At 38.3% G+C, this 24983-nt stretch overlaps 3 protein-coding genes across 3 annotated transcripts; 2 read left to right on the forward strand and 1 right to left on the reverse strand.

Moving 5' to 3' along the window:
- The first annotated feature begins 155 nt into the window (after positions 1–155).
- LOC104213961 (26S proteasome non-ATPase regulatory subunit 2 homolog A-like) lies at positions 156–16500 on the forward strand. Its single transcript, XM_009763538.2, has 25 exons — positions 156–500; positions 1552–1652; positions 7837–7957; positions 8035–8094; positions 8328–8395; positions 8698–8740; positions 9517–9582; positions 9755–9793; positions 9873–9955; positions 10913–11027; positions 11176–11250; positions 11660–11818; positions 12288–12395; positions 12517–12621; positions 12702–12842; positions 12921–13025; positions 13213–13434; positions 13647–13760; positions 13842–14057; positions 14235–14294; positions 14369–14482; positions 14583–14668; positions 15019–15127; positions 15284–15462; positions 15936–16500. The coding sequence occupies exons 1-25, from the start codon at positions 369–371 to the stop codon at positions 16009–16011; spliced, it is 2697 nt and encodes an 898-aa protein (XP_009761840.1). The 5' UTR covers positions 156–368; the 3' UTR covers positions 16012–16500.
- A 1861-nt stretch (positions 16501–18361) lies between these two features.
- Positions 18362–20814, forward strand: LOC104213960 (protein NUCLEAR FUSION DEFECTIVE 6, mitochondrial). Its single transcript, XM_009763536.2, has 3 exons — positions 18362–18677; positions 19398–19519; positions 20481–20814. Exons 1-3 carry the CDS (start codon positions 18526–18528, stop codon positions 20498–20500), a joined length of 294 nt encoding a protein of 97 aa, XP_009761838.1. The 5' UTR covers positions 18362–18525; the 3' UTR covers positions 20501–20814.
- A 538-nt stretch (positions 20815–21352) lies between these two features.
- Positions 21353–23760, reverse strand: LOC104213959 (uncharacterized protein At4g28440-like). Its single transcript, XM_009763535.2, has 2 exons — positions 23333–23760; positions 21353–21683 (listed from the first exon to the last, which is right to left on the reverse strand). The coding sequence occupies exons 1-2, from the start codon at positions 23604–23606 to the stop codon at positions 21496–21498; spliced, it is 462 nt and encodes a 153-aa protein (XP_009761837.1). The 5' UTR covers positions 23607–23760; the 3' UTR covers positions 21353–21495.
- Between the last annotated feature and the right edge of the window lie 1223 nt (positions 23761–24983).

Below are 24983 nucleotides of genomic sequence, written 5' to 3' on the forward strand. Positions count from 1 at the left end.
TTTTCGGCCTTTTGGCTAAGATCAAGTGAAGGTAAGAGTCCTTGTAAAGTTTAGTGTGCAGTTTAATAATTCGGGATAAGTTGAGGGTCTTTATGTATTATCGACGAAGAAAAGCTAACTTATTTTAGTTTATTGATTTTTTTTTTTTAAAGTTCATTTGTTAAAACACAGAGAATTAAATTAAAAAATCCTTTGCTTGGTGAAAAAGAAAAGCCTTAGCACTTAAATAAAAAAAGAAGCTTTGGTTTTTTCATATTTAGGGCTTAAACGTAAGATTTTTCCTGTTTATGCTCATTTTACTTGAATAGCTAGCTACTCATCTCTTCACTGTTCTTCTCGATCAATTTACTTCCTAGGGTTTTAGCAGAATGTCAAAAACTCCGGATCCGAACAGTACCGGTACTAGCGCCGGCGCCGGAAAACACACCGGAGAAGAGGCGACGGTGAAGGTTCCCTCAAAGGATCCAAAGAAGAAGGATGACAAGAAAGACGAAGATCTAGTAAGTATCAATTAAGATAAATCCGATATTGTTCTTATACAATATTGAAAAGTCATTACTCATTGAGTTATGCAAGAAGAGAAAAAGGAAATAGGAAAAAAAAGGATGAAAGTTTTTCAAGGTGCTTTTAATTAATGCATTATTTTTCATGTCTTATTTTGCACACTATTTGATGAGTCAAGCAGTTACGATATTTTTTTCCCAACATTGTCTAAACAGTTTAATTATAAAAATGGTGATTTTAGAGTCTTGTACGTAGTTTTAGCTATATAAATTTTTGAAAAAAGTTTAAGGAACTGTACTAAAACAGCAACAACAACATGAGGCGGATTCAACATTTGAATTTTATGGGCTCAACCTTTAACTTCCCTTCTGCCTGAGCCTTGGTGGCAGGGTTACGTGGTACTTGTGCCGGTGAGAGTTAGCAGGTACCTAATAGGATAGTTGAGGTGCGCACAAGCTGGACAAACACCACCATCAGAAATAAAAAAAGTTCTTAGCATAAAACAGATAGTACCTTTTAAATTATTGGTTGAGAATCTAATATTTGTTGAAAAATTTTGTGGGCTCCATTGAAGCCGTTGCTCAAAACATAAACCAACGAGGCACTGATTACAACGTGTCAATCCCAAGCTAGTTGGGGTTGGCTATATGAATTTTTAATATCATAAATGTTCTGTTTGGGTTTATAATATTTCAGTACTCCTTTCTTCAGAGAGTATTCTGCAGATGTTTAATATACTGTACTGGTTATATCTCTAATATACTAAGAATCTTCTATTACGCATTAGTCTTCTAGTTGGTATCACCTATAAGGAACAATGTTTGAGAAAAAATTGACTCTAAATCCGAGATGCTTTTGGGGACGGAGGAAGTAGTATTTTCTTACTTTTAGATAGGCATGTTAGTTTAATAGAAATAGGGACAATCAAAATTGGTCTAAACGAAGTTCAATATCTTACATAGATGACTCTTTGTCATCACTTTTAGTTATGTATCTTTGCGTCTTTTATTTTTTTCCTTATTTATTGTTTTACGATATTTGGTTTAGTCGGAGGAAGATTTGGCTTTGAAGCAGCAATTGGAACTATATGTGGAGAGAGTTCAGGATGCAGATCCCGGACTTCAGAAGGTTGCCCTGGAGAGCATGAGGTTTTTCTTCCCTTTGTTTAATACTAAAGTTTCATTTAATACACTTTAATGCTTAGGTGATAGTGATCCGAATTTTTGGTTCACTTCTAATGGACTGACATAATATAGTTAAGTGTTTATTGGCTTAAGCAGTGCGTTTATGAAGCTATTTTGTAGCATAGAATCTCAGGATTATTGTGGATTTCAGTTATGTTAGAAGTTCTGAAGATCTTAACTGTATTTGAAGGAACTCTTGGGACAGCAATCACTTGCGTGAATGAGGGAACTGACTGTTAATACTTTCATTTAGTTCTTTATTGTGCTTTCTTTGCAAGAACAGTAATAGCCGGTGAGAGGGTCCTTCAGTCTGGTTGTTTAGGAATCTCCAATGAAATGTGCCAAGTATACCTACAATTAGAACACACATGTCATCAATACACAATCATAATAATTGAGAGCTTTATTTGCAAGAGCAGTAGTAGGTGGGAGATGGTCCCTTGGTTCTTTTTCTTTTTTGAGATGAAGATCGTTCCTTAAATTTTTTCGTACGAATCTCTAGGATATGCTCCAAGTACACCTATGATTAGAACAAGTGTGTCATTACTACGTTATCATAAATACAAGAGCTGCAACTTTTCTTTGAAAGTCTCTATAAAACATTTAGAGCTAGCAAATGGGCGGGTTAAAAATGGGTTAGACAAAAATGGGTAAATTATTCCATCCACTCATATTTCACACGGATAAAAAATAAGTTGAGTGACTGCTAATACGGGTATCCATATTATCCAACACCATTTTCAGCAAACATAGTCCAGTTCCAACATATAGAAAAGGTGCTAATCTATTCAAGAGATACAATATACACTAGGCAATTCTTTTTAAGATAAGTTAGAAGGAAGTACCATCAAATTTCTTCAAGGAGCTCAATCACGTAAGCAGCAAAAACCTTATTTGATATTTGTACTTCTGTAAGAAAATCATGCATATTTTATGACTGAATTTTTTTTAAATGAGAAATATCCTCAAAATCCTTTAAAAGCACAAATTTCGCACACACATTGGGTTAAATTATCTTTTCAGGGGGAATTGTCATGTCTTCTCACGCCTTCAAGTGCATGTGCAGAAAGTAATAAACTACCTCCTTGAAAAAGAAAAAAATAAAAAAAAATTACCGAAGTGTAGCAAAGGATGTCAGAAACTTCAATATTTTATCAGCAACAATGTTACAAAGCCTTTTTTTGCGCTATAAAATGGCAGCAGAGGCAGTGAAGAACTTTCTAATCTTTGACGAGTTTGACTGGTTGGGGGATTCTGAAACCCATTTTGACCCATCAAATATCCATTTTTCCAGCGGATAATATGTATATGATCCATATTTCACCCGATTTAAATCAATTATCCAACCCATTTTATACTGGGCGGGTCGGGTGGATATTTGAATATTTATCCATTTTGCTAGCACTAAAAACATTGATGGATTATAACTTGCAGTCAATGGTCAAGTGTGTATCTGAACGATTGCCGGTCTTAAATTCAGCCTACGAGGCATACTTATCACTTTGTGTGTATTTGGGTGTTGCATTTTGGAAAATACTGCTTCTTTCCTTCTATCACACAGTTGAAATTGAGATGGAGACTAAGAAGATGGACTTTTATGATATATATAGTCAATATATTCACAAAATAATGTATAGTCAATCTATCTATTAAAGAAAAAATTAATGTATAGTCGGTATAGTACAACAACAACAACTACCCAGTAAAATCCCACAAAGTGGGGTCTGGGAGGGTATTGTGTACGCAGACCTTACCCCTACCCCGATAGGGCAGAGAGGCTGTTTTCGATAGACCCTCGGCTTAGAAAGACGGAAATAAAAAACAAGAAAAGACAATTCATTAGTAACTCCATTAGAAACCGTAATAGTAACAGAAGCATAACAACCAAAAGATGAATGACATGCAATAACAGTAACCATAATCTAAAGTCCGGGGCTAAGATAAACAACAAAGATATTGTGGATTCAACATAAACTGCAAGCCATCTAAGATCAACCCTAATCCAACCCCGCCTCACCCCCGGTATGAAGTAAGGAAAGCTCTACTACCCCCTAACCTACAACCCTAATGCTTGACCTCCAGACCTTCCTATCAAGGGTCATGTCCTCGGAAATCTGCAGTCGTACTATGTCCTGCCTGATCACCTCTCCCCAATAATTCTTAGGCCTCCCTCTACCTCTTCTCGTACCCACCACGGCCAACCACTCACACCTCCTCACCAGGGCATCAAGGCTTCTCCTCTACACGTGCCCGAACCATCTGAGCCTCACTTCCCACATCTTGTCATCCACAAGGGCCACACCCACCTTCTTCCGAATATCTTCATTCCTAATCTTGTCGATCCTAGTGTGTCCGCACATCCACCTCACCATCCGCATCTCTGCTACCTTCATCCTCTGGATATGGGAGTTCTTAACCGGCCAACACTCTGCCCCATATAACATGGCTGGTCTAACCACAACTCTATAGAACTTACCTTTGAGTATCGGTCGTGGCACTTTCTTGTCACACAAGACTCCAGATACAAGCCTCCATTTCATCCAGCCCGCCCCTATACGGTGAGTGACGTCCTCGTCGATCTCTTCGTCCCCCTGAATCATTGACCTAAGGTACTTGAAGCTATCTCTCTTGGGGATGACTTGTGATCCAAGCCTCACGTCCCTGCCTACTTTCCTCGACTCAGCGCTAAACTTGCATTCCAGGTACTCTGTCTTAGACCTGCTCAATTTGAAACCCTTAGACTCGAGAGTCTGTCTCCAGACCTCCAATCTCTCGTTAACACCGACCCTCGTCTCATCAATTAGAACTATGTCATCAGCAAATAACATACACCATGACACATCCCCTTGAATATGGTGTCTCCATCACCAAGGCAAATAAGAACGGGCTAAGCGCAGAGCCTTGGTGTAATCCCATAACAACCGGGAAATGCTTCGAGTCGCTTCCCACAGTCCTAACCTTAGTTTTAGCTCCATCATACATGTCCTTGATCGCTCTTATATAGGCTACCGACACGCCCTTTGCCTCAAGACATCTCCAGAGCACCTCCCTAGGAACCTTGTCATACGCTTTCTCCAAGTCAATAAACACCATGTTCAGATCCTTTTTCTTATCCCTGTACTGTTCCACCAACCTCCTAATAAGGTGGATAGCTTCCGTAGTGGAACGACCCGACATGAACCCAAACTGATTGTTGGATATAGACGTCGTCTTCCTCATCCTCATCTCCACCACCCTCTCCCAGACTTTCATGGTATGGCTAAGTAACTTGATACCCCTATAATTGTTACAACGCTGGATATCACCTTTGTTCTTGTACAACGGTACCACTGTACTCGACCTCCATTCCTCCGGCATCCTTTTCGTCCTAAAAATTACATTGAACAACCTAGTCAGCCACTCCAATCCTGCTCTACCCACACACTTCCAAAACTCAACCGGAATTTCATCTGGCCTGGTCGCTCTACCCCTACTCATCTTACGCAAAGCCCCCACGACCTCCTCCACCTTAATGCGCCTGCAGTACCTAAAATCTCGGAGACTCTCCGAATGCCCCAAGTCCCCTAGCGCTATATCCCGGTCCCCCTCCTCATTTAGAAGACCATAGAAGTACGTGTTCCATCTTTGCTTAATCTGGGGCTCTCCCATCAATACTCTACCATCTTCGTCTTTGATGCACCTTACTTGGTCCAAATGCCGAGGTTCCTGTCCCCGCCTTTCTCCCCCAATTCCTCGTATAAACGACTAAACGCTGCATTCTTAGCCTCCGTGACCACCAGCTTTGCCTCCTTCCTAGCCACTTTGTACCTCTCTTTATTCGCTCTCCTCTCCTCCTCGCTTGTGCTCCCTGCCAACTTCGCGTACGCTACCTTCTTCGCCTCCACTTTACCTTGGACTATGTCATTCCACCACCAGTCGCCTTGGTGCTTGCCAGAAAAACCCTTTGATATACCTAGCACCTCTCTCGCCACCTCCCTCACATAGTTCGCCGTCGTTGACCACATAGTGCTCGCGTCTTCACTACTCCTCCAAGCTCCCATAGCGGATAACCTCCCCTCCGACTCCTGGGCTTTATCCTTGGTTAAAGCTCCCTATCTAATCCTCGGTCGGCCATGGGCATACCTCTTCTTCCTCTTCATCATAATGCCGATGTCCACCACTAAGAGCCTATGCTGAGTCGCGAGGGTCTCTCCCGGGATAACCTTGCAATCCTTGCACAACCCTCTATCACACCTTCTGAGGAGAAGGTAATCGATCTGAGTCTCGGAAAAGTCAAGTTCGTAATCACCAGCTCGAAAGCCTTAGCGAAGTCTAATAGCGAAGTACCTCCTCCGTTCCTATCCCCAAGACCAAAGCCACCATGCACCTCGCCATAACTACCGGCAACCGACCCAATATAGCCATTAAAATCCCCTCCAATAAATAACCTTTCAGTAGGTGGAATACTACGCACAATCTCGTCCAAGCCCTCCCAAAAGCGCATCTTAACCTCCTCATCCAAGCCCGCTTGCGGCGCGTAAGCGCTAACTACATTGAGGGTGCACTCACCAATCACCAACTTAATAAACATTAGCCTATCATTCACTCGCCTAACCTCAACCACAGACTCTTTAAGATCCCTATCTACCAAGATACCCACTCCATTCTTACCCCTCACGACTCCAGAGTACCACAACTTATACCCGTCCGCATTCCTCGCCTTCGACCTTGCCCAACTAGTCTCCTGGACACAAGCTATATTAAACTTTCTCTTCTGGAGAATCTTTGCCAACTCAATAGACTTACCCGTCAGCGTGCCTATGTTCCACGACCCGATCCTCAATCTACAAGCTCCCTCTTTCCTCATACCCTCCTTTCCTCTCTTCCCAACCACTGACCCCCTCCCCACCCCCTTCTCACCCCCGGCACCCCTCGAGGACATGACCTTACTCTATCATCCCAGACCACAACCACTATACCTACGACAAACTCCGGAAAACACTAACACAAACCCAAACTAGAAAATAACCGGTTGCAACTACAAGTATTCTAATACTATGCTTAAAGTGATGCTAACTAAATAGCCACAATTTAACTAACATAAAGAAAGAGACAAGAAAGCGGGAGGTACCAACTCCCGATGGAAAGAACCTGGAAATATGACTTGATGCACCCGAGGTCACGGAAATCTGTCGTGCGTCCTTCCAACTCCCGCCAACCTTTGCACACACTAGCCGGTGATGCTTCGCTCTACTTGCCCGCATGCCTCGCGCTTGCCTGGGCAGCCGCAACAATTCCCGCGAATAGAACCTGGGTGATTTGGAACCCGACGTCTAGCCCTTGTGACTGCCAAATAGCCTGCTCTGCTACGCTTGCCCGTGCACCTCCCACCCCGTCACCAAACAGCCACCAAAAGTGCTCCCTGAAACACACACAACAAACCACGGGACCAAGAAAAAGAGAGGAGTGCGGGACTGTCACCGGTACGGATTCGCCGGAAAACAGTGCCGATCCGAGAAACAGTGGTGCGACGAGGAAAGGTTTGAAGAAAGGGAAGCACAGAGAAGGGTGTTTTGATTGGAGCCGGAAAAGAAGAAGAAAGACGAGATGGCGCCGGTGGGGCGACGGTCGCCGACCTAGCTATTGCTAGGGTTAAAAGAAAGGGGAAGAAGAGAGAAACACGGGGAGAGAGAAAGAGAGGGGCGAGTGCTTACCTGGTTTACCTGGACGAGTGCCGGCGCCGGAGATTTGCCGGTAGAGAGGTTACCGTTAGACTAATCGAAGAGAGAGAGAAAGGCGTGTAGGAGAGAGAAGAGAGAGAAAAGTTCTGCTATAGTCGTTGTAGTATATCATTATAATTCGAAAGTCATAATGCTTAGGCATTATGGTATTTCAACAATAGAAGGTCCAGTAGTTAAGATGTGTAAAATGCTATAAGAGGAATGACATGACAATTTAAGTTTTTCAATATCCAAAAGTTGTGTTGCTCGGACTCTCCGGAAATGTCGCCTAGTGCGTCTCAGATCCTTTACTTTTGGAGGATCCGACACGAGTGACAACATTTTGGAGAGTCTGTTCAACATAGTCGAGAAGTTGTTGATGATGTTTACAATTACCGAGAAAACTAGGATTTTTTTTTTTTTGCTTACTCATCTTTGCTTTATTGCAGGCAGGAAATTCGTACTGCTACAAGCTCCATGACATCGGTCCCAAAACCACTAAAGTTCTTGCGTCCTCATTATGGAACACTAAAGGAATTTTATGAGAAAATGCCGGATTCTGATATGAAGGTAGTGACTTCTGCCCTGCAATTCTCTGATGAAATTAGAATATACCAATTCACATGTTTTAACTTCCCTGCATGCAGAAACTTCTGGCAGATATACTGTCTGTTCTGGCTTTGACTATGTCTGCTGAAGGAGAAAGGGTATGTTCTATTATTCTTTGATATTCTATTTATTCTGTTTACGAGCTTAAGCATCTTAATGAGCTATGATACAACAACAACAACAACAACAACATCCCAGTATAATCCCACAGGTGAGGTCTGGGGAGGATAGTATGTACGCAGACCTTTACCCCTACCCGAGGGGCAGAGAGGCTGTTTCCAGGACTTAATGAGCTATGATGTGTGTTGTTAATTTCCTTTGGTTCTTACAGGAGAGCTTGAAGTATAGACTGTTGGGATCTGAAGGTGACATTGGTTCCTGGGGACATGAATATGTTAGGTAAGCATATGTTTCCTTGTACTTCAACTGACCTGAAATATGTTGTAAACTGTATCAATGCTGCTGCAGACTGTAATACAGATGTATTTAGTATCTGATGTTGCATGAAAATGTTTTTTATGGTATTTTATTGCAATGATAAGATATTAGTTGTTTTACATATTACTTGATGCATATGAGACTACATGTTATCATACCTGATTTCTGCCATATTCATTTTCACCTGTAATCTGGCAAAAAAATCAATTTCCTCCTGTATTTGTATATGGATGTTGCTGGTTAATGCTGACTGTTCGTGACAGGAACTTGGCGGGAGAAATTGGACAAGAGTATGCAAAACGGCAGGTTAGTATTTCTTCATCTCGAGGTTCTTGTAAAGTGTGAGCAGAATGTAGCTGTCTCTGCATTTCATGCAGTAGTGCTGTTTATTGGGGAATTTGTTGTACTCAATTTTCTTATATTTTTTTTGGATCAGCATTACTTGCCAATCCATCTGATCCAATTTATTTGGCACTCTTTCCGTTTGGGATGTTCCAAATGTTTGACATCATTTCAATTCACAACTTTCATGAATTTAGATTCATTAAACTATTCACACTTTAACTTGATGTGAGTTTTCTCTCTCTGTGATCACTATTGTAATATTCTCTCGACCATCACTACTATTTTATATGAGCCGAATTAGTATCTTTTTTTGGATGAAGTATGAGTCAAATTAGCATCTTAAGTCCTTGAACAATCAAACATGATTTTATAGAATGAAACAGATGGAGTTATGTTTACTATTTTTTGGATAAAGTAAGAATTTTCATTAAAAGAAGGGAAAGAACGCGTCTGTATACAAGGAGTATTTACTATTGCATCTAGTGTTTTCTCAAATCCTGGTTTTCTTTACCTGCAAAAGTTAATATATAGATTTCCTCTGAGGTAGGTATTTCTTTAACATTGTGGCTTGGGCTAATCCTTTTTTTTTTTTTTGGGAATTTGGGTAAGAAAAAAAAGAGCTCCTGCGGCCTGCCGCGAGGCATGCATTTTTACTTTTAAATCATGTCTATGAGTCTGACGTAAATCAGTTTTCATTATCCTCCTTATATTTATGCTCTCTATATGTGTTTTTTCAGAGTGAAGAGGCCCCAATTGACGATCTTATGGAGCTTGTGCAACAAATAGTTTCTTTCAACATGAAGGTATCACGATTCATCTATGATTTTATATTGTCAATTGTGACAAGTTGCAGGATAGAATGTAGGAGGTTGCTACTATACCCCGTGCTCCTGAGCAGATACATAGATCTCTCTTTATTTATCTACCCTTTTTTTCTGTCTGAATGATCCAATTGAAATTTTATTTTCAATGCAGCATAATGCCGAACCTGATGCTGTGGATCTATTAATCGAGGTACCGTTTTCTTTCCTTGTATACTATGCATCATTTTATAGTATGCGTATCAGTGAGAAATATCTTTGCATAATTCTAGGTTGAAGACCTTGATCTCTTGGTGGAGCATGTGGATAGCAGCAACTGTAAAAGGACATGTGCCTACCTCACCAGTTTTGCAAAGTAAGTCGGCTCTGGGCATGGTTGTGGTTGTTCCCTTTTGAATTATCTGAATCCCTTGGATAATTTTGGTTTAGGATTTGTTCTGAAGGAGCTTTTGTATGCCACTCTATATGTTTTTCTCTTCTTTTTTCCTCTACCTTATCGGTGTTTTGTTTCCAAACCAGAATATTTGATGTTGACTTCAGCTCATGAGTTATGACTAACAGGTTAAATAAAAAATTCTGATATTTTGCTTCTCAAGCATTTTTCATTTATCACTAAGCTAATGTAAACCCAGAGAGGTTTATATACTCCTTGTGAGCATCTTGAATATGCATATACATTATCTTATCTGTTGTTACATTGTTGAGGGGAGCAGATTCGTTAGATTTGAACTTGAAAAATAAGGAATTCCCATGCAAGAGCTTTCTTGTTTTTCTATGTAAGGTTGTTTTCTTGCTTGTGTGCCATAGTGGACTAGCTGTTTTCTAGAAAATGGCTGATCCATGTCAAAGTGTCTACTGAGTTTCCAAAACCTTGCAATTGGAAGTGAGTTCATTCCGGGGTTAGTCATGATAGCTAGTAATTGGTTGGCTGAGTTTGAAAATTGTTTTAAAGGCATATCCTCTGAATAGACATGAGATAGCCCTCCTAGTATCCCTTAACAGCCAATCTTCTTATAGTAATAGATAGCGGTGTGGATGTGAAAGTTTGAAATAATACTTTTGTTGTCTGATTAATGGTGTATGCTGTTTCCAAGTCTTGCTGGAGCTACTGAGAGTTCCAGTCTCCTTTTCCCCATCTAAGCTCAATTTGTTGCTTTGTACCATGTAGTAGAAGGCAAGCTAAAGTGCTTGTGCCTTCAATTACTGGAGTGGTACTTTCTTTGTCTTTGTCTTTCTATCTCAATCTTTCTTCCATCTGATTTTCACTGTCTACGACCTCTGATTCAACACTCATGTCTTTTGTTGTCTACAGATACCTTCCTGGACCTGATGACATGTTGGTTCTTGATATTGCATACACTATATACATGAAATTTGAGGAGTATCCTCTAGCACTTGTGACTGCATTAGCCCTAGACAACATGCAGGTCTGCGCTGCTTACTATTACTAGCTAATTCTTTTGCATTTTTCAATATATTGTGAAGTATTTCTGTCAGACACCAGTTGATCTTTTAGATTGTAAAATTTTAAATCTGAGTACTTGTAATTGTTCTGATTTGCATCTTTTCTTGCAGTCTATAAAGCAAGTTTTTACGTCATGTGATGATCTTCTACGGAAGAAGCAGTTCTGTTACATCCTTGCTCGCCATGTAAGTTCTCCGTTGTGTGTGCTATTTTGTTTTATCAGAAAATACCAGCATGTAGAATTCCTGTTTCTCCTTTTTGGTTAGGGGGTGAAGAATACCTCTAATTCAGATTCTTGATCTCTGAGGTTTTATAGCAGTGCTTTTCCGCTACTGTTCATGAGATATTATTGGTGAAATGATCAATGAACTACTTATCAGAGAATGATACATGAACTATCACTCCCTTATTTCTTTTATTTCCCTGTAATCTCTCTTGTGCATTATATTCCTTGCCAGGTATATGGCTTCTCAGGTATATAGAGCAGACAAACAAAAAACTGTTGAGTTATTTACAGGCGGCTTTATGGCTTGTCAACATTGTTTAATGTTAGTAATAGATCCAAGATGCTAATTTGGCGATTTTGAATCGCAGGGTCAAACGTTTGACCTTGATAAAGAGATGTGTGCGGGTGATGAAGAGAGAGAAGGATTGCAGGAAATTATTAACAATACGAAATTAAGTGAAGGCTATCTTGCACTTGCTCGTGATATTGAGGTCATGGAACCCAAAACCCCTGATGACATATACAAGGTTAACACTTCTAAATAAGACCTTCTTACCATGCTTGATTTGCATATACTGTTGACATTGTGCTGCAGGTATATGTTACTGGCCCCGTCTCCTGCTTTTTTGTCCTGCAAGAATAGTATCTCATGTCATTCTTGCATTGTTTTGCCAGCATGCAGTTTCAGTTTAGTTATTATTTATCGATCAATATGCTCATTTCTTTAAAATTATCTTCTTTTTACTTTATTTTATCCCTTTTTCCCATCCTTATCTTATCTTCTTAAGTAATTTGGGGAGTAGTTTACCCCAGTTTTCTTTTGCCCCTTTCTTCACCATTCAAAGAAATATAAAAAACCATTCAACCAAAAAATCTGTTTTGGATGCTTGGTCGTTTCATCCGGAGAAATTTATCTTTATGTTTATTTGTTATTATCACAAAGAAAAAGCTTTTGTGTAAATTTTCACTAAATCACATCTTGTTTCGATTTATTAGCCACATTTGCTTGATGGCCGAGCTAGTGCGGGAGCAAGTGTCGATTCGGCTAGACAAAATTTGGCTGCTACATTTGTCAATGCATTTGTTAATGCTGGCTTTGGTCAGGTAAAATGAGTCAGGTTGTATTTTTCATTCACAGTGACACACATATAGATATATGTTTGTATTTGTGTAGCTTGTTATGTATCTGTATGCTGTAAATAACTCTAATTTTGTTTTGCTGCAGGATAAGTTGATGACGGTACCATCAGAGGCCACAAGTGGTGGTTCCTCTACCAGCTGGCTTTTCAAAAATAAAGAACATGGCAAGGCTAGTGCTGCAGCAAGTCTGGTATGTAATTTTACTAATTCATTCGATTCTCCTTGTTGATTACCTATCTGCAGCTATTGATTGATCTTTCCCATATTTAGGGAATGATCCTGCTTTGGGATGTTGATTCTGGGCTTGCACAACTTGATAAGTATTTCCATAGTACTGATACCCATGTCATTGCTGGTGCACTATTAGGAGTTGGAATTGTAAACTGTGGCATCAAGAATGATTGTGATCCAGTAAGCTTTCTCTGATGTTTGTACTAATTTGTGTTGCAAATTTTCATATCCTGAGATTTCACTCGATTCTCTGTGCAGGCATTGGCACTTCTTGCTGAATATGTAGACAAAGATGATCCTTCAATTAGAATAGGTGCTATAATGGGCCTGGGTCTTGCTTATGCAGGTGCTCAGAATGAGCAGGTAAAGTTCCTATGTTTTTATTTTTGGATTTGGCTAGACAAGAATAAACTTTGAGCTCTGTCCTTTAGTCCATCCATTAGTTTACAAAATTCTACCTTGTCTTTGGAACTCCAGAAGATCCGTCTGGATATATATATATATATATATATATATATGAATGTTACATTGAGTCCTTGCTGTTTTTCAGATCAGAAGTATATTGACTCCCATACTTGGAGATAATAAGGCGTCCCTTGATGTCATTGCATTTGCTGCAATATCATTGGGCTTGGTGTACGTGGGTTCATGTAATGAAGAGATTGCTCAGGCAATCATATTTGCATTGATGGAGCGAAGTGAGTCCGAATTGGGAGAGCCCCTTGCCCGTCTCTTGCCTCTGGGTCTTGGTCTTTTATACCTTGGGAAGCAGGTAACTGAAAAAGTTACGGGCCTTAGTTTCCGACTTTCCGTAAAGGTTGAAGAAAATCTGAATTACCTGCAATTCTTGTCCCTTGACACCAGTGCAGATTAGCGTTTTGTATCACTATAGCCTAGATATTCATATTCATCTATATTCATTCAACACTTTTGGATTGTAGAACAACTTATTTTGATTTGGTATTCCTCTGTCATGTCTTATAGGAAAGCGTCGAAGCTACAGCTGAAGTTTCGAAAACTTTCCATGAGAAGATCAGAAAGCATTGTGATATGACCCTGCTTTCTTGTGCCTATGCTGGGACAGGCAACGTACTCAAGGTAATGCAAGTTTCTTCTCCTTTCACTATTAAGCGATTCTGGTTAGGATAATTGCAATTGCTGACTGCTATTCTATTCTAGGTCCAACACTTTCTTGGTCAATGTGCCCAACATCTTGAAAAGGGTGAAACCTATCAGGGACCAGCTGTCCTTGGTATTGCAATGGTAGCAATGTCTGAAGAATTGGGGCTTGAAATGACAATACGCTCCCTAGAACATCTTTTGCAGTATGGAGAACAAAATATTAGAAGAGCAGTTCCATTGGCTCTTGCCCTCCTCTGCATATCAAATCCAAAGGTATGTTTTCTCAAAAGTATCCATATCATTGATTTCTATTTCCATACTTTTTCTTTTACTTCCTTTGGTTGTGTTAATATTTTTTTTTTACCTCTTTTATTGACTAGTCGTGGCAGGCCTGTTTTTCCTTTTCTTCTGCTTGTATCTCTTGGTAACATATTATGCTGTCTTGGACAGGTCAATGTCATGGACACACTGAGCAGGCTTAGTCATGATTCAGACACTGAAGTAGCAATGGTAATTTTGGACGAGTGTAGTTATTTGTGCGGCTATTAGATTGTTAAATCTGAAAACTTCTCTAAATTCTACAGGCTGCTGTCATTTCATTGGGATTGATAGGTGCCGGAACAAACAATGCTCGAATAGCTGGCATGCTTCGTAACCTGTCCAGTTACTATTACAAAGAAGCCAACCTTCTTTTCTGTGTAAGAAATAAATAATTATCAGTTATTCTCTGGTGACTAGTCCATATCTTGTGTTTACTAACCCGCTTACTCTAATCATTGGCATTTGCTACTTCTGCAGGTGCGGATCGCCCAAGGTCTTGTCCATTTGGGAAAGGGCTTGATAACTCTTTCACCATATCACTCTGAACGATTTTTGTTATCTCCGTAAGTTTTCTCTTCTATAAACTATTTTGTCTCACGAGAAGCATTTTCTTATGCAAGTCCCTTGGAGGCTCATTTTACTAACTGATATTTTTTAGTTGAAATATATGTCTTTTACCTATCTAGTAAGGGTTTTCGGAAAGAGGATCAAGTGAATAATTGCAGATAAACAGAGGACTGCCGTTAAAGGATCTGTTATATCCTTGTTTCTTTTGAAGTGTTTGGCATATTTGTTATCTTAAACCTCCTATCAAAATTGACATGTATAATTGAACCGGTGCTTCACGAGCTAGCCTTTCTGATCCTTCAAACCCTCAATCTGTTGTTGCCTCTTAAATTTTGAACTGTTCCAGGACTGCACTGGCTGGACTCGTAACACTGCTGCATGTATGTCTTGATATGAAGGCCATTATTTTGGGGAAATACCACTATGTGCTTTATTTTCTGACACTGGCGATGCAGGTTTGCTATCTCTTGAACTAGCCTTTCCCTCCCTCTACTTTTGTCCTTTTTGGTGGCTGTTGGTTGGTTTCTCTTCTGTGTTTTAGCCCCCCCCCCCCCCCCGGCCGGCCTTTTGTTTTCTTTTTAATCAGTCATACGTTTGCTGCTTCTTTGCAGCCAAGGATGCTGATGACTGTGGATGAGAATTTGAAACCCTTGTCAGTGCCTGTCCGAGTTGGTCAAGCTGTTGATGTTATTGGTCAGGCTGGACGACCGAAGACGATTACGGGTTTCCAGACACACTCAACCCCAGTTCTCCTTGCTGCTGGGGATCGAGCTGAGCTTGCTACAGAAAAGTATTGTCCTTCCCCCTTGAACTTGCTATTTATATTATTGCACGGTTGTTGATCCATTTCGTCACTATTTTTAGGGTAATTTCTACAAGGGAAAAGTGCACCTTTGTCTCAATTATTTGACAATTTTCTTTTTTACCATAATTTCTGGCTATGAACATTTCATCTTACCAAACTAGACACCACTAGAGTCATGCTCAATCTGATCAATTTTTATCGGATGAACATGTAATGTAACTGTGATATGCTATTTTTAGTGGCTTATTATAGTATTTTTCCTTATATATTCGGTGGCAATTTCTAAACCTGTATTGCTTACTTTAAAAGTACTAATACAAGCTCCACTTAGCAAAACATATGCTAATGCTCAAACGAATATCATGAGTCCCAAAATTGGAACCTCAATAACTGAGGGACCACACACTTTTCCCGTCATTATAACTAGTCCCATCTACTCACATTTCTTGTTAATGCAGGTACATTCCAATCTCGCCCATTCTTGAAGGCTTTGTCATCTTGAAGGAGAATCCCGAGTATAGGGATGACCACTAGTCATGGTACGAAATGAGTTCACTAGAAGATTTAATTGGGCCAGTATACTTGTCCGTGAGATGAATGTCTGGGGACGATGACGAAGACAAAGACCCATTTATTTAGCTCAGGTTGCCTGCTTCAAGATTAGTCCATGTGCTGAGTTCATCGTGGCTAACGAGGTTACCAGATCTACCTTTACATAGAAATGTTCGAAAGAAGAGAATTGAGTACTGGATTGTTGCAAGATTCTAATTTGTACTCCCTTTTTAGTCTAAAAGGAAAGCAAAATGACTCCTCTCGGATAATCACGGGCTTTTAGAGGTATAACATTGGCCAAATCTTACTATATGAAGGAGCTTAGCTAGCGCAAGAAAATGTTTTTTACTAGTAGCATATTTGTACCTGTTATATCCTGCCCTCTTGTCCCATTGTTTTTAACAGCCGCTGGTCACCGAAATTGAAGTGCAGATCCTATACTTTGCTTTCGATATAATTTTCTTTGGCACATACCTCCTCTTATTTCACTGGAGCTTAGCCTTGCGTCTTGCGTAGTATTCTTACGGCTTTTGATTTATGGAGTTGAAGTTTCTATTCTTAAACCAAGGAGTTACTCACCTTATCAAAAAAAAAAAAAAAAATCCCAAGGAGTTACTCATCTTTTTTAGCTGGACTTTCTTATCAGTTTTCGGAAATTATGGGGTTAATTATTACTCTGGCAATGTTGATTGCGAAATTTATATTATACTGAATTGTTTGGAGTACCTGGAAGGGAGCTTTGGCGTAACTTATGAACTTGCTGTTATGGTGACCAAGAGGTCACGGGTTCGAGCTGTGGAAATAGCCTCTTGCAGAAATACAAGGTAAGACTGTGTACAATAGACCTTTGTGGTCCGGCTCTTTTCCGGAGCTTAATGCATTGGGCTGGCCCTTTTTTTGTTTTTGTTTGGAGCAACTGGAAAAGAGGGGGTCGGGGTGGGGTTATTTGGAGCATTGGGTTTATGGTGCATTACAAATAGGGGTGTTCATGATTCGGTTTGGATCGATTTTTCTCTAAAAGAAACCAAACCAATTAAGTCGATTTTTCAAATATTAGAACCAAACCAAACCAATTAAGTCGGTTTTTTCTCGATTTGGTTTATGTCAGTTTTTCGGTTTTTTCGGTTATTTGTCGGGTTTTTTTAAATATAAGACATACACTACCAAACACACATTTCGGCGACCATATTTTCAACGTAACACTATTAAATCAATTGCCCTTTGAAAAATCTATTATTTACCAAGATATATTGATGATAATTGAATCAAATAGCGATGAATAATTTAAGAACTCAATTTAAATATATTATTTTTAACATGAAATAGATTCTTACACTTAACAAAAGAAAACTACCAATTAAACTAGAATGTAAAGGGAAGAACTGTACTAAAAGTGCAAACGATTAATATTTACTATAAATTTTTTAAACTTTGTATAAAAGTATATATATATATATATAGGTGTAATAATAAATTTAAAATAGCTACTCCTATATTCGGTTTGGTTCGATTTTTTTTTAATTAAAACCAAAACCAAATAAAAAAGTATCGGTTTTTTTGATCGGTTTGATTTGATTTGGTTTTCGGTTTGATTCGGTTTTTCGGATTTTTATGAACACCCCTAATTACAAATATCATTTTAGTTATATGTCCGTTTTACAGGATATTGGAAACATGAAGGTTAATGTCATTTTTTCCTATTCAAATTGTAATTTATAATTGATCATGGGAGATAATTTTATCAAGAAAGTCTTTACTTTTTGGTTTAAGGTTGGAGTTATTAAAATATTCTAAGTTAAAAAAATACTAACACCATTGAAGAGTTCAATTAAGTTTTAATAAGCACTACAAGACATTCTCTTTGGAACGAAAGAATCATTTAATTTGACACAAGAAATATGAAACCACGAAGCACTAAAAAGCTTAGAGGATTCGACCGAAAAAAAAAATGCTTAGAGGATATACAGGCAGATCTCACCTCTTTATAGCAGCGTATAAAAGTAAAAGTTTTCTCAGAATCGATTTTATGTTATGTTATAATATATGTGCTTTGTAAAAGAATTTTACTATAGCAACCAAAAAATATCGGAATAAATGAGGTTATTATAAAGAGGTTTGACTGCATAATGAAATCGAAAATAATAATTTTCTCAAATTGCTTCAATTTTGTCGCCCTTTATCATTAACGAAACTCTTGCATAAAATAGATAGACTACATTTGTTTAAATTTTTCGAAAATAAAAGATCAAGGATTTCTTCAATTTTTTACTATAATTTAAAATTATCTTTAGATTAAAGCTCCCAAAAAAGATAAGGGCAACCATAAAACTTTTTTCTAACGCGGGATAAAATTAGATATTGTCATTTAACAAAATTCATAATTGCTCAATTTGAACTAGTAGAGAGTCAAAGGGGTTTTCCATGCCTAAAACCCTCTGATTTCATCACAGCTTCTCCATTTCCTCCATACATTTCCCAGCAGTTCTACGTAATCGGATGGCCACCGCCGCCGCATCGGCCGCCGCCAGGTCCGTTTTCCGGTCATCATCTGTCCGCAATGCCGCTTCCAAAATTGCATCCGAATCGAAAACTGTTCCTTCATCTTTTCGCGCAGCTTCTAGAAGTGCTCTCTCCAATCGTATCTTCAGGTAACATCTGCGCATCTATAAAAATAAATATATATTGATAGCCACGTAGGTGAATCTAGGATTTAAACGCAATGATTGCACCACTTAATTTGCGTATATTGTTCTAAAAGCTCTCTTTGAATTTTCTATTGAGTTTTAACTTTTATTCCTTTTGTTTCAATTTGTATGATGATGATGATTGACTAGACGTAAAGTTTAAAATATTTATTTTGATCTGCGTATTATATTTTTACCTCTCAATTTAGAAAGAGTGTCATATCAATTGTTACAAAGGAAGTATATGGTAATTTTATAACAATTATCTACACAATCAGGTCGAGGTAACTGCATATAATATGGATTGATAACTTGTAAAATATTACTAACTTGCTAAATTACTGATGGTAATTATTTACAATTTTCTTTTGTAACTAACAGTCTTGTATTAATAACCAATGAAGTAATTACAAAGCCATAGCTGAGCTATCTCAGCTTGCTATCCAAACTAAAACTCATTTACAATCGGCAGAGAATTAAAAAAACAGATTTATGTCTAAAACATGAGCTGTTAAACATGAGAATTATTTACATTGTCAATGTGTGTAAGTTAAATCATAGTTTGAGTTCTAGATGGTGGTGGCACATTGATCTATTGCTTATATGCTGGATCCACCTCTGGGTAGCTAGTGTTATATGCACGTAGATGTGTCAATGTGACTGAGAAATATTATGTATATGAAGGTGTCCGGCTGAGATGAGCGCTTGTGTGGAGTCACTGCAACCTTACCACACAGCCACTGCTTCAGCCTTGATGACTTCCATGCTGACTGTCTCCATGCGCAGTTACGGTTGGCTATCAGAAGGTATCTTCACTCTATTGACTATTTCCTAATACATTTGTTTACGGTGTGCTGGATTCTGTTATCAATAATTATGTGACTATTGTGACCTTAACCTTATTGATTTAATTGGCCTAAATAAAGCTGACTATCCAATTCATGATTTCTTCTTGTTTAAAGTGTTGCAATTTGTGCTGTGTAAGTTGTAATTTAATTCTGGTGGAAATGTTTGGCGGATCCATGTTTTGGTGGAGTACAGCTACATGATGGACATAGAAATATTCAGTGTTATGTGTAGGAAATAATCCTCCACCCCCCCCCCCTCCGCTGCCGCGCAAGCGGGCGCATAACTTTTTTTTGGTGGGTTGCCCTACTTTTTGGGGTGGGGAGCGGAGAAGGACACTTTTATATAGGTAACAATGGTCAACCGTCTATGTAAAGTGGTTTTGAAATGATGAAAATTATAAGAATTTTTGTTTTTTCCTTTCTATTATTTTGATCTTAAGTTGGTGATTGCTGGGTACGGAAGAATGTTGACCAGGGAAGCATCATATAACATTATCTGATGTGTCTCTCTAGTAATGATCTTTAGTTGTTGATGTTCAAGGTTAGGATTAGTAGTTTTGAACTATAGTTGCAGGAGAGGGCTATTTGATGGTAGAATCATTCGCATTAGGTAGCTAATTTGAAGCTCTTATCTGGTCTGGTCCAATTGCTGGTCTTGTTCTTCAACCCAAGCCTCCATTCATGTTCAAGTAGATTTGGAAACGTAAATACCTGCTACTATATATTATTTTCCATGGAGCATTGTACTACATATCTCATAAATTTCTCTAGAGCAAATTTTCGCCTATGTTGCGCGGACTCTCCAAAATGTAGCTACACCCATGTCGGATCCTTCAAAAATGCACTATTTTTGGAGGATCCGACACGTATCCGGCCACATTTATCTTGCTGCTTACACATTTATCTTTTATTCAATCAGCTCAAAATGACGATGTGTGATGATTCTTTTGGGGGAGCTGGAGCAAACATTACCAGTTTGTTCTTCCTAACGACGTGGTGCCAACTGCCATGTAAAGAAGTTATATGAGTGAGTAGCCAAGGAGGAGCTTCTGGGTATTCTGCATTTCCAAACATAAACATTGAGGAACTGGATCTTAACCTTTTGGAACACTTGGGGAAAAATATAATCTTCTTGGAGCTTACTTGATGTAGCGACGAGTTGGTAGTGATTATACTTTGTAGATTTTGGAATCATATAACTTTCTATATCATGTTTTTGTACACTAGGATACCTGAGCTTTTCCTACCAATAACTACCGTGTCACAAATGGTGCCGATTTTCTTGAATTTATAACCTAATTGTCAGTAAAAACATACTTCACACTTGTATTACTACCAAACTTGTCACCAGACGTGGAAAATGAGAATAGAGCTAAATAGGCTTTAATACATTGAAATTCAAGAAATTAGCAGTTCTCCTGATCCACATGGAATTAATTGAACTTCTTAAGCTGACACCAGTCGTGCACCATAAAGCGAGAAACATGCGATAAAGCTTGGGAAATTAATCACTTTGCATCACTCTAGTACTAAAAAGAACAAAATCAGGGAAAGTTTGCAGGTAAAATTGAACCAATTGGTATTTTTTGAACAATGTATGTACATGTATATACACCCAAAAAAGGTTAAAATGCATACATATAACAGAGGAAAGTCAGATGCGGCGCTGAAATAGATTTTATGACAAGATTACGTTGTACACAAGCACCAACTGAGAAAAATAAGAATAACAATCCACATCTATGGAAGTCAAACAATCCAAACAAAGAAACCGATTTACCATGGTATGGATTGGTGGAAACAAACTATAAGAGCCGATATGCTGGCATTCTTGCACATAAAATTCCATACAATTCAAGGAATTCAATAATTAACCAATTAAAACAAGAATTGGACTGAGATAACTTAAAAACTACCGCTTCTAATTAGTTCCTCTACTCTTCCACATTCACCAATTCATACTCAACCAAAGAAAGGTTGTTTTGCTCGTTAACGGCAAAATCAGCTGGTTCAGTAACCTCAACACGACCCCATTTGTCTACTGCAAGTCGCATGGAACCCTTGAACATGTCAATCTTTGCATTCCGCAGAATCACAGTAGCCCCTGCCTTCAATAAATCAACTGCATAAAAGAGTAAAGGTGTAAATATCACAACAGAAAACATTCAATAGCATCCCCTTTCTCAGATTGCTAATCAAGAGTCGTTTTGTCTTTGGGCACAAAATCACAATACAACTGTATAAAAGAACAGATCTATCCAATCACAACACCAATAGCATCCCTTTTTCTCTGATTGCATATTAAGAATCGTTTTATTGACTTTTCTGCACAAAATCACAATACAACTGTTCTAAAGAATTTGCCAGCCAAAAACAAACCACATTTGCCAGCAACCTGAATACATAGAGCCACCAAATCACCATTTCTCCACAAAGTGAAAGTATTACACTAGATTGAATGGAATATGAGGGCAAAGAGGTATCAAAATAATTAACGTAAAATCATTATCCAGATCATAATTGGTAGTTGGTATAACCTTTTATTTTGATAAGTTTTCAACCTTGTAATTTCCTAACAAGATAAGGGGAAGTGCAAAGTGATTAAACCCAGTGTTTAGAAAAGCGAGGCGAGCCCCTGTCGCTTTTTTGCGCTTCGCGCTCTAAAAAACACTGATTAAACCTTTGAGAAGGGTAGCATGAGCTACTAATACTTAAACACAGAACTATAAAACCCGGAATTCACATTATTATGCAAAATGTTAGAATTCACATAAAAAGTAATAGCAAAACAAATATAATATTTCTTCAGCAGAAAATAAAAATGTAAAGTGGAACTTGCTAAAAGAGAATCGTAACACTCAAGCATGTCTCATAACACCACTATCAAACATGAAACTAGAAATTGCAAATTCATACATCTCTAAATTCTTCAATTCTTCAACCTACATTAACACGAAGTTCCAATTTCCGGGTTTCCTTTCCTTTTTTTTTTGGTTAAAATAGATTTCCAGGTTATTTTAACAAATGCAACTCCATCTCTCTCATTATGAGCTCTATAAGGTAATGTTATTTTTGTTATAGCGATAGTTTCTGAGCCAACTTGTGCACACCTTAACTATTCCTTTGAGTGCCTACTACTTCCATCACAACCAATGATGGACCTACATCTAAGCTACTGGGTGCTCAAGCATCCATATTGTTGACCCAAACAAATATATTTACATTGCAAACTTAGTAAAAAAAAATAGAGAGACTAAACTTCCAACCTCAGGATACGGCAATGGGGTAAAAAAGGCAGCCCGCTGCACAAGGCATCCAGCATTCACATAGGTTCCGAGGAAGCATTAGTGGCTGCTTCCACGGTTCGAACCCGTAGCCTATAGGTCGTACGACAATGGGTACGCTGGTTAAAAAATTGGCATAAAGGCAGCTGAGCACCCATCACTTAGAATTCCTTGGTCCACCATTGATCACTACAATGGTAATATCAATTATGCCTCCATTCCAATCTCATTAGAATTGTCTCTACGAATCTTCTAAATCTATCCCACTCAATTTTGGCTCGTCTCAATCCAATACTGAATAATCTATCTCTAAACTGGATTATCAAAGGGAAAACTATTGAAATTAAAACACAAAAAGGAAAACTAAAAAATCAATCATTTTCCTTCATTTCCCCTTTCATTTTCTCAATAAAATCCAAATTAATATCTCGAAATAGAAAAGAGAATTATAAAGCTAAACAAAATTCAGAAATGCAGATATATATACCCTGCTCATTACGTGCGGTGAAGAGGATGGATCCAGTATCATCACCAACGAGGCACTCAGAGATTCGCGGTGGAGCCCTAGGGTTTAGCGACCCCGATGCTCTGCCGCCACGGCTGCCGCCGCCGGTAGCTTTCACCGTTTTCGCATCAACAACCTTAACCGTCAAGTTATGACCATGTGTCCCAGGTTTTAGGCTGTCCACTTTCACAAACACCGGCTTCTTCTTCTCAGTTGTCGCCGCCGTGCTGGTTGCCGCTGCCGCCGTCGTAGCCATCGCAAATATCTTAAACCCTCACCTTTTCAGAAAAATTGGAAATGAGAAAGAAAAGAGTAAGGGGGAGAGTGATGAATAAAACAAACAAATTAGGGTTTTGAAGGGGTCCTCTATTTCTACATAACAGAAAATGAATTAAAAATTAAAGAAAAACAACAGAAATGTAGAATAATTTTAATAAATAGAAATTGATAGAAATGTCAAATAATAATAATAATAATATTAATAACAATAACAATAATAATAAAAGAAAGTCTGAGAAATGTTTGGTACGTAGATATTCCCCTTTAGTAAAACTTTTGACTTTAGTAAAGGATGCCCTTAATATGATTATTACTCGAGCGGACTGAATATTTATTTATTTATTTATAAAATTCGCTCCTTAAAAATTATATAGTATAATTTTGTACTTGTTTAATGTTTTGAGCACACAATATATGAAGGTACAACATAATTGCATAAAATTATTAGCATAATTTGTATATATCCTAGGAATAGCTGAATCATACTTTTGTACTATTAAGCTATATGACATGTACATATACGTAGTATAACATTTTCAAAATAAGTATTTTGCGTGATACTTTTTGGACGTATAAGAAAAAATGGAAGCATTAAGGTTGTAGGTTAGGACGTAGTTGAACATATTTCTACTTCGCACCAGAGTCATGCTAGTATGATAGGTTCTTGTCTTAGACTGCTAGTGGTTAATGTTGCGTTCATACTACTCTCCTGTTTTTCATAGTGTCGGACCTTATTTACTGGTTACTGGTTATTGTTTTACTTTTCATTTATTTACTAGTGCTTGTATTGCTGTCATTTTCTTCCCTATGGTTTATGTCGATGGTTCTGATATATTGCCTCTTTTTCTCTTTTTACCTATATTCATCTTCTTGAGCCGAGGGTCTGTCGAAAACAACTTGTCTACTCCTTCGGGGTAGGGGTAAGGTCTGCGTACACACTACCCTTCCCATACCCTCACTATTGGGATTTCACTGGATCGTCGTTGCTGTTGTACTTTTTGGCATCTGTGTTAGTTTTCCTTTTTATAATTAATAAATAAAGAGACTCACTCTAGTACATCCATTCTATTCTTTAACTTAGAAAAGATGTTTTAAAAATATATTTGTACAAAATAAAAATAGTGGAAATGGAAAAGATTGACCTCATTAGTAATGTGACGAAGAATTATAAAATTGTGACTGTAATTATTACAAAAAAATTGCGAAATATAGTCAAATAATAACTTTTACTAAAGGGTGTCTCTGCCACTGCTCCTAATTGAGAAAATTAAACCACTTTCTTTGATATGTCAATGGAACAATTTCTAAATTACAATGTGAGAGATTTTTGTGACTTTGCACTTAATAGTAAATC

Source organism: Nicotiana sylvestris, chromosome 8 (genome assembly GCF_000393655.2).
Source record: "Nicotiana sylvestris chromosome 8, ASM39365v2, whole genome shotgun sequence".
NCBI lineage: Eukaryota > Viridiplantae > Streptophyta > Magnoliopsida > Solanales > Solanaceae > Nicotiana > Nicotiana sylvestris.